This window comes from Triturus cristatus, chromosome 2_1 (assembly GCF_964204655.1).
Source record: "Triturus cristatus chromosome 2_1, aTriCri1.1, whole genome shotgun sequence".
Taxonomy (NCBI): domain Eukaryota; kingdom Metazoa; phylum Chordata; class Amphibia; order Caudata; family Salamandridae; genus Triturus; species Triturus cristatus.
The window spans coordinates 1,046,562,917-1,046,578,935 of NC_140581.1; the positions used below are offsets into that span (position 1 = coordinate 1,046,562,917).

General features: G+C 44.9%; 1 protein-coding gene across 2 annotated transcripts in view; it reads right to left on the reverse strand.

Annotated features, from left to right (window-relative positions):
• HERC5 (HECT and RLD domain containing E3 ubiquitin protein ligase 5) overlaps positions 1 to 16,019 on the reverse strand; it is a 361,249-nt gene that overhangs the window by 25,568 nt on the left and 319,662 nt on the right. For both annotated transcript variants that reach the window (XM_085635568.1, XM_085635578.1), the window contains exons 19-20: positions 7,140 to 7,206; positions 1,731 to 1,801 (exon numbers count right to left, since the gene is read on the reverse strand). In XM_085635568.1, coding sequence (XP_085491694.1) covers positions 1,731 to 1,801; positions 7,140 to 7,206 — 138 coding nt within the window. The remainder of the gene's footprint in view (positions 1 to 1,730; positions 1,802 to 7,139; positions 7,207 to 16,019) is intronic.

The following is a 16,019-nucleotide window of genomic DNA, read 5'->3' on the forward strand; positions in this document are numbered from 1 at the left end:
AGACAGGAGACAGGCGCGTGAAGGGATGACCTAACAGCGTCCAGACGCTGATTGCACGTCCTAGGGAGACTGCAGGCGGCGGGTCGGCACGGCATGGAAAGTGCTGCATTGTTTCACTGCACTTTACTGCTATTGTGATTATGTTCAGTACTTGAATGCCAAGAATTAGAGAAAAAGTATTGCAATTAAACCCAACAAATCTGCAATCATCCGAATAATGGGGTGAAATGTCAATTTCTGATGCTTTGCGAGCGAGAGAGAGAGTACGAGCGAAAGAGAGAGAGCGAGAGAGAGAGTGCGAGCGAAAGAGAGAGAGAGAGAGTGAGGGGGGAATGAAAAAAAAAACCGCGGCCCGCGCTGTGTTTAATGACGCGGCTGCAGTAACCTGATCCCAAGTGGGGGAGGTGCGCTGTGTCTGCCTGCTGGAACTCAAACAAGCAGCAGCTGTTTTAAAGCACTCGTGCTGGCCTCCGCCTTGCGGGAGCGAGCAGTGGAGGTGCGATAGCCATATGTTTTCAATTAGCACGCGCGCCGCTGCTCGCTCCTGCAAGGTGGATGCCAGCACAAGCACGAGTATAGTGTGCTTGAAAAGGAGCAGACCGATTTCTAAAGGTCATCTCCTAGGGTAGCGCATGCGCGCTGCCTAGGCGAGATCTAAAAACAGCACAAAACAACTGTTAATTATGTTGTATTCACAGTGAAATCAAGCATCATGATTCTGAAGACCCTACTAGTGACATGCAGCTGTAAAATAATCCACAACAATACGTGGTGAAGGCATGAACTAGGCTACATTTCTCCAGCAAGCAGACAGCAGACTTTTAGAGATAAACTCCCTGGCCAATCCATAGTAGCCTGCAGTACATTGCACCATCCCTCTGGAAATCGATTCCTCTTTGAAAGATTACACTATACATGGTGGATGAAGTGCACAAAAACCTGCGTGTAAGGGGAGATTTACTAACATTTGGAGCAATGCAAGGGAACGCAAAGCAACACAAGACAACTTGGTACGCTGTGTCAAACGGAGAGAGTAGGAATGTACTATATTTACATACATAGGGCACTTTTCTGCTCTCTTTCTGAGCAGGCTCTAAAGGCAGGATTGCTTTTGTGCATGAAAGGGCACCTTCCTGTACAAAAACAGTCCTCTGTGGCTATTGTCACCTCTCAATGTGCTACGCAGCACAAGTAGAAAGAGGAGAAATAAACATATCGCCTGGGAAGGTGTGATATATTGATGCATTTCAAGGTTTACTAGCGTTAGTAAATCTAGGAGTGCACCAAAAACCTTAGGGAAATTCATGGGAGCACTTAAACTCCACCCATGGAACGTCTTCCTACAGCAGAGTAACACAAGGCAGTGGCTTGCGCTGCCTTTTGTTACTACAGGTTTACTAAGGTGCAAACAAGGTGGCTCCGCGTGCCATAGTAAATCTGACTTAAGGGCTTACCTGATTCAAACCCTTTGTAAATCGGGGTCATCGTTTCTTTGAGACCTTTAGGATCTCCTAGTTAAAGTTTGAAACATTTCTGATGATATCTTGACAAATGATTTCCAGTAAAATAGCTAACAGATATGCAGAGGAGAGGCCATTTTGATCTGCTTCATTTTATCTGTATCAGTTCTATAGCAGGAGCACAACCCACAAATCTGGGGGAAGTGCACTTTAGATACATAAGTAAGAATGATGACAATGAAAGCCACAAAGGTTTAAAGGTATACCCACTTGTTAGAATTATCCACTGAGATGTCACTTCCATTCGGAATTAATTCCACAGTGTCACTGTCCCAGGTTGCCTGAAACAATCAATGCGTCAAATTAAGTTCTATAAAAAGTAACAGAAATTTTAGACAGATACCATACATCTATGCCCAAAAGTGACAGCAGGTAGAGAATAGGCACACACACTGAGTGAAGAGGTCACCCATAAGAAGTTACAGATGAGGCAGATGCCCGGATCAGGACATGCACTTTCAGAGAGATAGTCTAGATGGGCACTTACAAGGGGCAGCGTCCTCATAGCAGTAGCTCCATGGCCTACTAGCTATACTATATTTTGCAGCACATGTAAAACTACCTTAATCAAGCATACAAAAGGTGATGGGAGGAATGCTTGCAATAAGTCTTACCACTGGCAATCACTCAGCGTAACATTCCATTCCACTGTTCTTTTGAACTGCCAAGTCAAGTCCTCTCTGAACCAGGACACAAGCATCCCAAGACCGGTTTCCCCCTGGTTGGGGCTCTTCAGGCGGGTGTAGCTTGATTCCAGTGGCACAGTGAGCAAGGGACCCATGTCTGGGCATACCCTTGGCCACTTAAGGCATCACATCAAATACACAAAAGGTGATAGGAAGATGCTTGCAATAATTCTAACCACTGAGAATTGCTCAGGGTAGCATTTCAACCCATTGCTCTTTTTCCAACCATGGCACCTCAGACTGGACACAGTTATATGCAAATCAGTCTTGCGCCAGCTCCAATAGGAATAGTCCAGCCCGAACTACCAAGCTAGGTCCTCTCTGAACCAGAACACAATTATCCTGTGAGGAGATGAGGTGTAATATATGGTGTGTTTGTGTTACCTCACAGTGTAATACACTGACCATCCCCTTTAGATCCATTAGGTTTCGTCTGTAAAACCCTCAGCTCAACACTGGATAGCTGTGGCACTGAGCAGCAAGGCTTACACAGAGGAACAAGTGTTAAGCATTTAAACAGCACCAGAACAATTCAAGAAGAAATCAACATGACACTCAAGAAATCAGACACCAATATTATGAAAATAGACTCTATTTTTATAAGAATTTTGACAATAGAATGAACAAGATCCATCTTAGGGTTCCGGAGATATAGATATTGTTGGCAATAATAAATCAAAGAAATTTGACTCAACCGCGAAGAAGCCTTCGCAAAGTTAACCCTGTACATTGAGTCTTGGTCTTTGGTGCTGCAAGGTGGTGGTGGTTGCTGGTTGAAGACTTTGGGCTACCAACTTGCCCCAACAGGCTTCTTCAGCTGTTGTGTGCCTGTACTGAGAACAGGAGGTCAGTCGGCAGGCCCTTGGAGTTCTCTTGCCTTGACTGGGCTCTGGAAACAGATGACCCTTGAGCAGGGCTTTCAGGCACAGTCCCTCCCTTCATTAGCTACAGGTGCAGACTTCGATGGAGCCTCTCTTTGCTCTACCCTCGTGCAGCAGGCAGTCCTTCTTTGGTCCTTCTTCAAAGTCAGTTGATTTGAGGTCTGGGTACCTGGGGTGCTCTTTTCAGGCTTGGAAAGTGCCCTCAGGGCAGGATGCAGTTGGTAGCCAATAGGCTGCTAGGTTCCCTTCCAACTGGTGACCTCATTCTGTGTAGTGTGGCATCTGGCTTCCCCGGGATGCACCATTCAGCACACTCCCAAGATGGCGAGACCCATCTCTCTGGGTTCAGACCTCACTTGGCCACCCCCAGGGTGTGGCTACCCCCAGGGCGACACACCCCTGGGGAAACTGGTTTCCCTCTTTGCTTCCCATGCCAGCCTCTCTACCTCAACAATAGGACAGCCCTGCCCCCTGGTGTTACCCATCTGCCATTCAAAGGCAGATTCAGCTTTGATGCCTGACTGTTAGGGCAAATACCAAAGTGTCTACCTGCAGAAGGGAGAGTACAACTCCCTGGTCTGCAATGCCTCATTGTTCTCCTTCCTGAGAGTCGCTGACACGTCTCTCTAGGAGGGCAGTAAGCTCTCTCATGGATCAGGCTCCATGACTGTCCAGGGAGGCGTAGTAGTTTTAAAGGCGACAACGTGGCAACTTTGCTAAAGTTTCACACTGTAACCAGTTACATTATTTCGACTTGAGATTCAAGTTGGGATTAATGTAATGAGTTGTTTGATACCTTAGAGTGCTTGCTTTGGTTGCACCGTTCAGGAGTTGGCATAGCTAAGGGGTCAGCGTGTGACTCTTTTCTCCTCAGTTGGGCGACCAAGTCTTTCCACAGTAAAAACAATAATTTTGCATGTTTAACTGTCAGGACATGCAAAGTACAGGTCCTGTCTGTGTCCTATGTTGAACTCTGCCTTTAGGGCTCGGTAGGCTTGCCTGAGGGGTAACCAATACACATGTCCAGGGAAAGTGGTGTATTTGCCATTGCTTTCAATGGCAAAGTCGGGCTAGCAGTGCACGACTGCTCTACCAGTCAGCAGTGGTGGACTGGCGGACTTGATTTACTTGGGGATCCCCAGGGTGTAACAATCAGTGCTGCACCAGGGTACCTTTTACTAAGGAAGTAGAGGTGAGTTAGCCATTTCCAATTGGGTACAGCCAATTGAACATACACTTTAGGGTCAGGGCACTCGCACCGAGGTCTGGTTAGCAGGCCTCAGTGCACTCTCAGACTCAACCAGCAGCATCAGTCGAAAAACTTTGGGGTAACCAAACAAAAAGAGGCAATACCCCGAGCGACTGCCAGTGGTCAGAAGAATTGCAAGCATTCCTTCCATCATCTTCTGTGTGTTTGATATAATGCCATAAGTGCAAGGGTATGCCCAGACATGTGTCCCGTGCTCACTGTGCCACTGAAAACAAGCTATACCGGACTGACGAGCCCTAATAAGTGTGAAAGTGGTCTTGGTTCGCTTGTGTTTTGGCTGGACCTGGCCTAGCAGTTCCTATTGGAGTTGGGTCAAGATTGATTTGCATATGGCAGGGTCCAAACTGAGTTGACATGGTGGGCAAAAAAACAATGGTTTGGAACACTACCCCGAGCGATTGCCAGTGGTTAGACGGATTGCAACCATTCCTCCCATAACCTTTTTGTGTGTTTGCCCCTCCTTAATCCTCAGTATATCACAGGTTGTTTAATTTTCCTTTCGGCATTTTGGGGGACTATTCAGCATTCGAGGAAAGTAGCATGCATCACAATGGATACATTTAGATTTTTTCAAATGTATTTTAAAGAGCATGTTATGACCAAGTAGAATGAATGAGATGTATATTATGCTCCTGTAGGCGATGATAACTTACGGTAGCTATCACAAACTAAACTATGATCTATAAAACACCCAACAAACATCCAAGCTATCAAAATTCAAATAAACAACATCCTCGAGCCCCAGATAAGCAGTTACAAACATTTAAAATAAGAGCACCTTCTGTACATCAGCTAAGCTTTAGATAGAGAGCCCACATCTTCTGTTGATTACCAATCAGTGTCTTAAAACGAGGCAGCTAAGTTATTTCTTGACATCATGGATAGATATAAGGTGGCTGACGATTTACCCTGAAAAGACAGAAATTGAGTTTGAGGAATTTGGGACTGTCCTCAGAGGAGGCCGGAGACAGTGTGTGAAATTGGCATGAATCCACTCTTCTGACTCAGGTGCGTAATCTTATATGCTCTCTGACCACAGTCTGGCCGTGTGCATTCAAGTGGCCTCGATGGTCAAGACTAAGGGGGTTGTTTAGAGTTTGGCAGATGCTGGACTTCAGCCAATTATTGGTGGAATTCCTGTCTGCCCTATGGGACATCTGCCAATTTCTTAACTGCCCAACATCTGCAAATATTTAAATAACCCCTTAGGTTTTTCTTTGTAATGTTAGTAATAGACTTTTGCCTATTCTTCAGTTCCTGAATTTATAGTCAATGGGTCTTGCCTTTATATCACTTATGCATTAAAGATGGCTATGCTCTGTATGCAAAATGCATTTTGGGATGGGTTGACCAGAAAGCTCCTAATTAATATAGTATGCAGTAGCTTGGATGCTTCATAGCCTAACCTCTACTGGGTGCAATGTACAGTAGGCACTGGAAGGCTGCACGTTCTGGAGTGTTCCCTGACCTAAGATCCACGCCGAGAGCCTGATTTAGAGATCAGTGCAAATACAAAATCTGCCAGAATAATCAGTGTCAGTGTGTATTGCAACAGGACTACTATGTATATCAATATAATGGTCCTTGAAACCAGTGAAAAATCTGTCTAATGGTCAAACACTGTTTGCACTATAGAACGGCAGGAAATCCTAACCCTGTCTCAAATTGAGAGCGCAAAGTACTTTACTAATATGTAGATTTTGTGCCCAAAAAGTGTTCCCGAAACCTGGTGTAAAGTAAACAGATTTGTGCCAAAAAATGAACAAACTATGATGCCTTCTTTGCCAAGTGTATTACTCAACACACATAGCACTTGTTTAGGTATGTGGGCTTTGCACTCTCAAGAAAACACTTTTCCTGTTTAACCCAAATCTTTGACATAGAGAGTTAGGCCTCAGCTTATTTGATCACATTGTTTACAGTTATAATATAGACCCACTTCCAGGAAGCAACAAATGAATGCATGGTGACCATTTCTAACCTAGCAGAGGTAAGGGGGCTGTATGTAGTGCAATTTGGTATACCATTTGCTGTGCAGATAATATCTGATTATAGGAATCAGAATTTGTAGACACAGGAATGTGGGGTTGGGACAGTAATAAACAACAGACAGGAGATTTTTGGGCACATTCATGGTTTACAAATCTTCATTTTGTGGCTCGAAGACATGCATGTGTCCACAATTGCTCAACATATCCTATAGACAGCATAGCACACCATGAAAGTTTCTGTGCCTGGTCCTAAATGGGGGAGGTTGAAAGATGGTTGCTCTAATGTAGGGGAAGAGGCCACCTGGAAAGGGTAGGAAATTAAAGACAGTACACTTCTCCATATAAGGCATTTTTCATGTATCTGCGTATATTTTCCCAAATTCTCCCAGCAGATATTGCCCTGCGGCTAATTTTCTGCTGCTGTGCCAGATACTGTAGATTTTTCCGTATTTGACGTGAGCAATTAAGATTAGCAATCTATTTCGACGGCAACATATTTTTCCACAATGCAGCTCTAAATGAGTCCCTATGTAGTGCATTCTACTTGATTTCTCATCATTTGTTAATTTATTTCTACTCATTTGAAGGTAACCGATTTCCCCTGGGGGAAAAGGGTCGAGCTTACTTTAATTTGATGCCTAAAGCCACGCCCACCATCAATGATATTCACAGGTGAGAGAAAATAAGGACCACCACAACCACACACTTAAGAAGATAATCCTAAAAAAGACAGTCACATCAGTTTCAAGCTTTGGCCACAGGGATAAGATTTCAAGTAAAAGGGAACTCACGATATAACAAATGTCGTAATTGTCCACAATATCATCATACTCATAATCTAGAAGTTCCTGCAAAGATCTGAAAAAAGAAAACAAAGGGAAACACAAAAATGTTATCAGTAGATGTACACTGTGGGTCGTATGTGTGTGTGTGTTCTTTTGTCATTCTGTTCATAAAGTTAAAAAAAGGCTGAACAGCTAAACATCATTCACCTTTCCTTATAGTTTAGAACAATTACTAGCCACTTTATTAACAAATGGTCATTAAAACTAAGGTCCTCATTCTGATGCAGATGGGCCCGCCACAGACAGGCCATCGGTGGTTGGCCCAACAACATCCACTGATGCGGTCTCAACGCCGGATAACGATCCAGCGGTCAGAGGCATCTGCGGGAGGGACCGACTGCTGCTGTTCCAACAGCCCGTCGGAACAGCAGTGGGACCATAATCCCTTCAATAGGGGCGGTGCCTGCTCAAGCACTGCCATAGGGATTACGATGTCCCTTTCCATCTGTCTAGGGCGGTGCGTCAGCCATCGAAAAGCAGACGCAAAGGGACTTTGGGGGCCTCTACAAGGGTATCCGTCTCCTCTGGGCCTCCGCTAGGGGGCCTAGGGGGGCATCTCTGGTGCACCCCAACATCCATGAACCGCGTGGCTTGCCACATGGTGCATGGATGTTTGAAAACATAAAGGTTTCTAGTGCAATTTGTGCTGCTGCCCTTTTCCGGGCCACCGCAGAAGCTGAAATTGAGAAATTGATGTTTCTGACCGTAGGGCAGTCACAATAATAGTCGGACGGATTTCATCCGGCTATGGTGTCGCGTAATAGGCCCCTGAGATGTGTGTCCTGCAGATTTTCAGCACAGAATCTCAACTGAAGAGATGGAGGAACATCACACCGCTATAGAAACTGACATTTGGGGGAGTGGGTGCGGCAACAAAGCATGACCTAGTTCCCTCTGAGTATGATGGTCCCAGGCATTAATAACGACAGATACAGGAGCAGGCTTCACTGGGCCCATAAACTTTTCATGAATGTTCACTGGAAAAAACATGCTCAAAGAGGGGTCTGAATACCACTTTGCGAGGGCATTCCATTGTCAGCCTCATTCATCAGGCTCCACCTGTCCAGGATATGCTTCATACTCTTTCATCTTCAGTGGATTTTGGATGTGGACACAGAAACACTGTGTTTCTGCATACAGTGCTTGCCATAAAAGAAAACAAGTTACTTACATGTAACTTCAGTTATCCAGCATTGGTATCTTTCATAGATTCACATGCTTGAATCATCCCCACCGTCGAGGTGGGAGTCTCATGGTATAAATAAAATATATACATAACAGTAATAAAACATAATACAATAGGCTATAATGGACTGTACAGTCATTACAGTAGTCCATCCTTGTCCTTTTGTAAAAAAAGAACCAAATCTGAAACGCAGCCTCCAGCACCCTCTAGAACACACCACAGAGAGGCAAGTCCCTCAGATTGTCGAGCACAAGTGACAGTAAGTATAAATTAGCAATAAGGGAAGCCTCTCTGGGGAGGAGGGTGGGTCGCATGTGAATCTATGAAAGATACCAATACTGGATAACTGAAGTTACAGGTAAGTAAATCATTTTCTTATCCAGTATTGGGGTATCTTTCATAGATTCACATGCTTGAATCAGAATAGCTAGCAGTAAAAAAAAAACTTAGTTTTTAGCAGATGGTGGGTATCACATGAATCACATTGGATCCCTTGTAAAAGATATACATCAGAAAATCCACAACATATGCAACACAATATGAGAGAAGCATTATGCATAAAGAGAAAAAGACATCATTAACATGCAACAGAAACAGCTTCTGTAGCCAGATCCAAACTGTAATGCGTGTAAATGTGTGCACATTTTTCCAAGTTGCAGCACGGCAAATTTTATCCAACGGCACTCCAGCAAAAAGCGCTGCCGATGATGACACTGCTTTTGTGGAATGCGCTTTAGGTTTGACAGACAGAGGATTTCCTGCTTTAGAGTAACACAATTGAATCGCTGATGCAATCCACCTCTTGATATTGTTGGTTTAGTCTGTGCTGTAACTAGTTTATGTCCACTATCTGACACAAATAATTGATCCGACTTTCGGATAGATTTAGTATGTGATAAATAGAATTTCAGGCACCTCTTTATATCCAAACTGTGAAGAGCCTTCTCAGCCGGGATAGAAGGAGTGGGAAAGAAAGTATGCAAGATAATAGACTCATTAAGATGGAAAGAAGATGGAATCTTTGGAATAAAGGTAGGGTTTGTTCTTAGGAGAACATAGTCATTGGTAAAACGTAGATATGGCTGTTTGATAGTAAACGCTTGAATTTCGCTGACTCTCTTAGCGGAAGTAAGAGCCAACAAAAGAGCGCATTTCCAGGAGAGATACTTAAGTTCAGCTCTGTACATCGGCTCGAAGGGATGCTACATGAGCTGCGATAGAACCAGGTTAAGTCTCCATTCAAGAGGAGGAGCCCTAATGGGTGGAAAAGCTCTGAAGAGACCTTTCATAAATTGTTTGACCAGACAGTTAGAGCATAGATATGCCACTCGAAGGGCGCCTGTAAGTAGAGATGGCGGCCAGATGTAACTTAACCGATGTGAACATGAGACCAGTCTTGGCTAGTGTGAGAAGGTAAGGAAGAACGTTGTCTGGAGAACACTCCAGGGGATGTACATCATTATCAAGGCACCATGAACAGAAGCGTTTCCATTTCAGAGATTAAGTCTTAAGCGTAGATGGTGCTCTCGCCTTAGCAAGTATGTCTCTACAGTCCTGAGGCAAATCTAACTCTTTGAATTCAGAGAACTCAGAAGCCAGGCATGTAGCTGCAGCGGGGCTGGTTGCGGGTGGAGAATCTGGCCCTTGCTCAATGTCAATAGTGTTGGAGACACTGGGAGGCGATATGGTCTGCATTCTGAGAGCAGAAGAAGCTCTGTGAACCAGTGCTGATGCGGCTACCGTGGGGCAATGAGAATCATCTGGCACGGTTCCATTTTCAGTTTTTCAGAAGTCTCTGGAGTAACGGAAGGGGGGAAATGCGTAAACGAAAATCCCCATCCATCTCATTATAAAAGAGTTTCCCAAAGATCCTTTCTCTGGTTCACAGCTGGCATAGAATGGGCATTTCCGATTTGTCTCGGAGGCGAAGAGATCGAAGTTGGGCCTGCCCTGCATTTGGAAAATGCGTTCCAGGATTGACTGGTCTAGTTCCCATTCGTGGCAGAAATTTGATGTTCTGCTCAAGGTGTCCGCTAGACTGTTGTTTATTCCCGGCAGGTGTTCCACCTTTAAAGAAATGTGGTTAGAGAGGAGCCCATATATCTCGAGCTTCCCGAGATAGGATGTGAGAGCATGTTCCTCCTTGCTTGTTTAGGTAATTCATGCAAGTGGTGTTGTCTGTGCGTATAAGGACCAAGGATCCTTCAAGTCTTGGAAGGAAAGCCTGTACAGCTAGAAATATAGCCCTAAGTTCCAGGAAGTTGATATGCATTTTTGCCAACGCTCTTGAGGCTTGCTGAAAAGATGGAGCTTTTATCAGCCAATCGTCCAGGTAGGGGAAAAGCTGCAGGCCCTGCATCCTGAGGTGAGCCGGAACTGGCGCAAGACATTTTGAAAAACCCTTGCAGCTGACCGCAGACCAAAAGGGAGAACCCTGAATTGAAAATGAGCACCTGCCACAGTAAAACGGAGGAACTTTCAATGTTTGAGGTGGATAGGGATGTGGAAGTATGTATCCTGTAGATCTAATGTCTTCATGAAGTCCGCATGATCCAGGAGCTGCAGAATCTCTTGAAGAGTAACGATGCGGAAAGGATTTTTTCTGCAGATATTTGTTTAACTTCCTTGGATCTAGGAGTGGCCTCCATTCTCCCGATTATTTATTGACCAGAAAAAAACAGGAGTAAAAACCTCTTCTCACTTGAGAGTGTGGAACACTCTCTACAGCTACTTTTATATGTTTAAATCTGTTTATTAATATTATCATCATTGGAAAGCATTACAAGCTTGTGATATAGATCCTTTTTGAAGCATACTTCTGACCTCTTACTTGAGGAGAGCTAGTTGTGGTGGATGTTTCTTTAGAGGTGGATGGGGTGGTGGGATCTTTACAAATTCTAGGGTGTGTCCAAATTTGACTATGTCCAGTACCCATTTTTCTGAAGTTAGTTTTTTCCATTGGTTGAAATGACGAGAAATATTTGGCATCTTGGTGTGAAAAGTGGCCGAACTGTTGCAGGTGCTGGAGAGATGTCACTGTTTCCTGGTATTATCTCTGCCCTGTTGGGGCTGTTTCCTCCTGTTTGCTGTCTGGTGTAAGCGGCAGCAGGGGGGCTCAGTAAGATTGTTGCTGCTGATAGCCATATCTCCTCTGGTAATTTTGGGGTTCGTACCTTTGGTAGTTACCACGAAAGGAATAAGCTCCTCTGCCATGGGCGCCTCGAAAGGGAGTTTTCCTGTACTGAAGCGTACCTAAGGCTTTGGCCGTGTCAGTGTCCTTTTTAATTTCTTGCAAGGCCTCATCAATATGCTTGCCAAACAGCGCATCCCCATCGAAAGGCATAGCAAGAATCTTACTCTGTACCTCTGGACAAAAGGTGGTAGATTTAAGCCATCCTGCTCCAGCTAGTTGCCGGAAACCCAGAGAGGCTAAATCCATAGAGATGTCAATTATCTCCGATGCTGCTCTCTACTCCTCAAGGAGAATTTTTCTCGCCTCCTGCTTCTTGTCATCTGGCAAAAGCTCAAGGTACGGAGCAACATCAGACCACATTTGGCAGTCATACCTTCCAAGAATCACCAAAGAATAAGCGACATACACAGAAGCACCTGCCATGGTGATGAATTACTTCCTGGTGTTATCCAGTCTCCTTCCATCCTCATCAGGTGGCACAGTAATTGGCATTGATGGATTTCTGGATCTGCGCTGAGCAGCCTGAGAGATCACAGAATCAGGTCTAGGATGTCCGGACAGGCTTGTAGGAGCATCATCTGAGGCCTTATACTTCTTATCAATTCTGGGAAGAATTGCAGGCATGAAGAAAGGATTTTTCATAATTTTAATGCCCTCTTCCCAAATATGATTGATAATGGAAATGGCGCGGACGGATTTCCTGCTCTGATCTTTCAAACCGTATAGAAACCAGTCAGACTGCTTAACGGGCATAGGGAGGTGAAAACGGTTTACCGCTCTTTCCATGATGGCATGAAAACCTCCAATGTCCTCCGGAGGAGAATCAATTGCCCGAGGAACTGGTGATGACGGTGTTGGGATTAAATAATCCTCCCATTCGTCAATGGTAGTTGGTGTTTTAGGAAGTACACCTTCCTCTGCGACCGTATCGTTGTCATCGTCTTGTGCTCCCTGATCTTGTGATGCAGGTAAAATATCATGGGCCTCAGTAGTAGGAACAGAGGGACTTGTAGTATGCAGAGCAGGTGAAGGAGAGGGTTGTCCGTGAACGGGATCCGCTGCAGATGGGAAACTAGTTTGGTAGTCCTGCAGCATTGCTGTCATGTCCTGCACTAATGCCACGGACATTTGAACCATAGGTTCCTGACAAGGTAACAGCACTTGAGGCTGTTGTATAGTTTGATAATGTTCATAAAATTCCTCCTCCTCATCATCTTCCTCCTGGTATTTCATATGAAGTTGAGATGGGCTGCGTGCTGGACTGAAGAGCTCATCATCCTCTGATTCTTCAAGAAAATGGCTAGGAGGTAAGAGAGATACATAGGAAGGATCCTGGTCAAAACTTCTCGTCGACGGGAACGTGGACGATAGCCTGGAAGATAATATAGGTCTTATTTGTAAGGAAGAAAGTCTTCTCCGTGTAAGTGTTGACGAAATGACAGTCGACGGTGACATAGAAATAGATGACGCTGACATGATCGTCGTCAGCATTGACGTAGTCGTCGTCGACGGAAGAACAGTCATCGACGATGATGTCGTTGTCAAAGCACTGGTCGTCGGCGACGGTGGAGGCGTCGACGAGGGATGGACCGTCGACGCCGATGGTGTCATCGACGGGAGAGTCGTCGACGTGGAAGAAACTGTCGTCAACGGTGGTGCCATCGTCAGCGGAGAGGTGATTTTCTTTGACGAAGGTACAATTTTCACCAACAGCTCCGTCGATGAGGATAGCGTTGACGTCTGAATTGGTTTTGTCGTCGACGATGTCTTTTTCGACGACAAGGATGATCTGACAGACTCAGACTGAGTCTTAGGCTGTTAAAGGCAGTTTTAGGTGGCATTTTCGATTTTTTCTCAGAAGAGAATGTCAGCTTCCCTTTTTTATAGGTAGAGAGAATAGTCTCAAGATTGGACTTTTTAGACGTCTTACCAAGTCTCTCAGGTGATTCTCCATATCTATCCTTCTTTTTAGTCAGTTGGGCTGACGCTTGAGAACTGCATCTGCCTTCATCTTCAGATACCTCATTGAATCTTGATTTTAATTTCTCCAAATCAGTAATCTGCCTTTTCTGTCCTTTAAAGTTTTTAAAGAGAAGGTTCTGCAGATTCTACAGTCCTTGACCTTATGAGCAGGATAAAAGCAGTAAATACTAACCCTGGGCAGTGAACTCCGCTCCACTCACGGAGTTTGCGGAGTTTCCCGCACTCCCCGTTACGCGGAGCTTGCGGAGTTCCGAAATACTCTGCTTCGCTCAGCGGAGCAGAGTTTTTTTCCTTGCTCGCGTTCACCAACGGCAAGTTGGCGAGTGAGGGAAATCCACCTCCCGGCGAGATGTTTCCTCGTTCGCGATCAACAACATCAAATAGGCGAGCTTGTGGAAAATAATCGTCCCGGCAAGATTTCTCTAAGGATCAGGTTTCTCATTGCGAGTGGTTGCGAATGCTCGCCACAGCTCGTGTTGAGAAACTGCCCGTTCGCGTTGAGAAAGCTGCTGCCCGAGTAAAAATCTACTCGAGCGGCAGAAAAGGTAAGCTTGCACTGTGCGAGGTGCTGTTCGCAATGATTGCAGAGTGCGGACAAGCATTTGGCACTGTGCAATCACCGCGAACTGCATTTTTCTACCGTACTCCGCCACTTGCAGAGCTCCACGTAGTGCGGCAGTTTTTTTTTCTCTTCATGTAGCTTTGCGTAGTGCAACTCGGCAAACTCCACCCAGGGTTAGTAAATTCACTCGTTGTGGGGATCTTCAAAATGTAACCTCTTTTTCCCACATGAGCCACAAGGCAAAAATAACCCTTTCTTAGTAGTATCAGACATTCTGTACTCACTAAATTCAGTAAAAGTTGAAAAAACTGAGCAGAGCTCAGGGAGACTCCCTGTCACACAACGTACGGTAGAAAATCTGAAGGACTTGCCTCTCTGTGGAGTGTTCTAGAGGGTGTTGGAGCCTGACTGGCTGTGTTTCAGATTTGGTTCTTTTTTTTACAAAAGGACAAGGATGGGCTAATGTAGTGACTGTACAGTCCATTATAGCCTATTGTATTATGTTTTATTACTGTTATGGATATATTTTATTTATATCGTGAGACTCCCACCTTGACTTCGGGGATGATTAAAGCATGTGAATCTATGAAAAATACCCCAATACTGGGTAAATATGCATTTTTTTTTACTGAATAATAGCGAAATGAGTTTGCCACATTAACAATAACAATTTTATATAATGTTGTGGCACTGTCTAAGGAGGACCTAGAAGCGTAAGTGGTTTATAATTAAAAGTTCTGTGAATACAACTCTTCCTATTTTATTTCACTATTCATCTTCAGTCTAGATGTGATTTGATTATTTTAGGAGCTCACATTTTGTCATGTGACTTCCCTACTAGCTCAGGATTTTTCCATACCTGCCTTGGCTAGGCAGGTGCAGCCAGCAGCGATCAGAGGTGGGGGGTGGGATAGGAGGAGGACGCGTGAGGTAGGGGGGAGGACACGGCATGGGGGAGGACGCGGCTATGAAAATTGTCAATGAAAAATTAAAAACGTACCTTTTTGCCGCTTCCTGGCCTATCTCTCCTCCATAGTCCTCCCTCGCTCGGCCACAGGAAGCACACCCAGGCTCCCAGCCAGCCAATCACAACGCTGCTTTACCAGCATTGTGATTAGTCTGACACCGTTTTTCAGCACTCAGACGCTGACTGGAAACCTGGGCATGTTCTTTATGTAGGCTGTAATGCAGCCTGCATGGAGAACATGCCAAGTGTGCAAGACAGTTTTGGCCACCCGAGAGGGCCATCCAAGCAGTCATTACGCACTTTAGGACAGTGCTACCACCCTCCCCTGCCCCAGCCCCCTGAAGCAAAGCTGTGGGTGGAAGTAGGAGAAAATTAAATTATAATACTGCGAGTTATCATTTATTTTCTCTGTCTTTCACTGTAAAAAAGCAGTGGGGCGAAGCTCCTCCGCCTTAGCGGAGGAGCTGTCACAGCGACCAGGTCTTTCCCTTCCTCAGTCGATCATGGATGATTCTGGTTGCCAGTGGCAATGTGTTTCAAGTTTTAGCTTATAAAATAAAGAACATCCTCATTGGCTGGCTATATTGACAGGGAGCTCTATCTTCAGCTATAGCTTTGTGAATCTAAGGAATGTGTAACGATGGGATACACTCTACTGATTAATAATGAAGGCCTAGTGTGTACAAGGCCCATGTGCACAATATCAAATAACAAAAACCTAATATGAGGCAACAAAGGCAGTTGGATCAAAGTAAGGGAAATGTCATCCCATTTGTTTACATTAAGGAGCAGCCGTGTGTCAGCGTTATGGGCACGGTTAAGGAGGGCTTCTAATAGGGGAAGCGAGACTTGACACAGCCAGCGAATGACGAAATTATGGCATTAAATGAACATTAGCTACGGAAAATCAAAATGACAGTAGGTAAGGGTGCGCT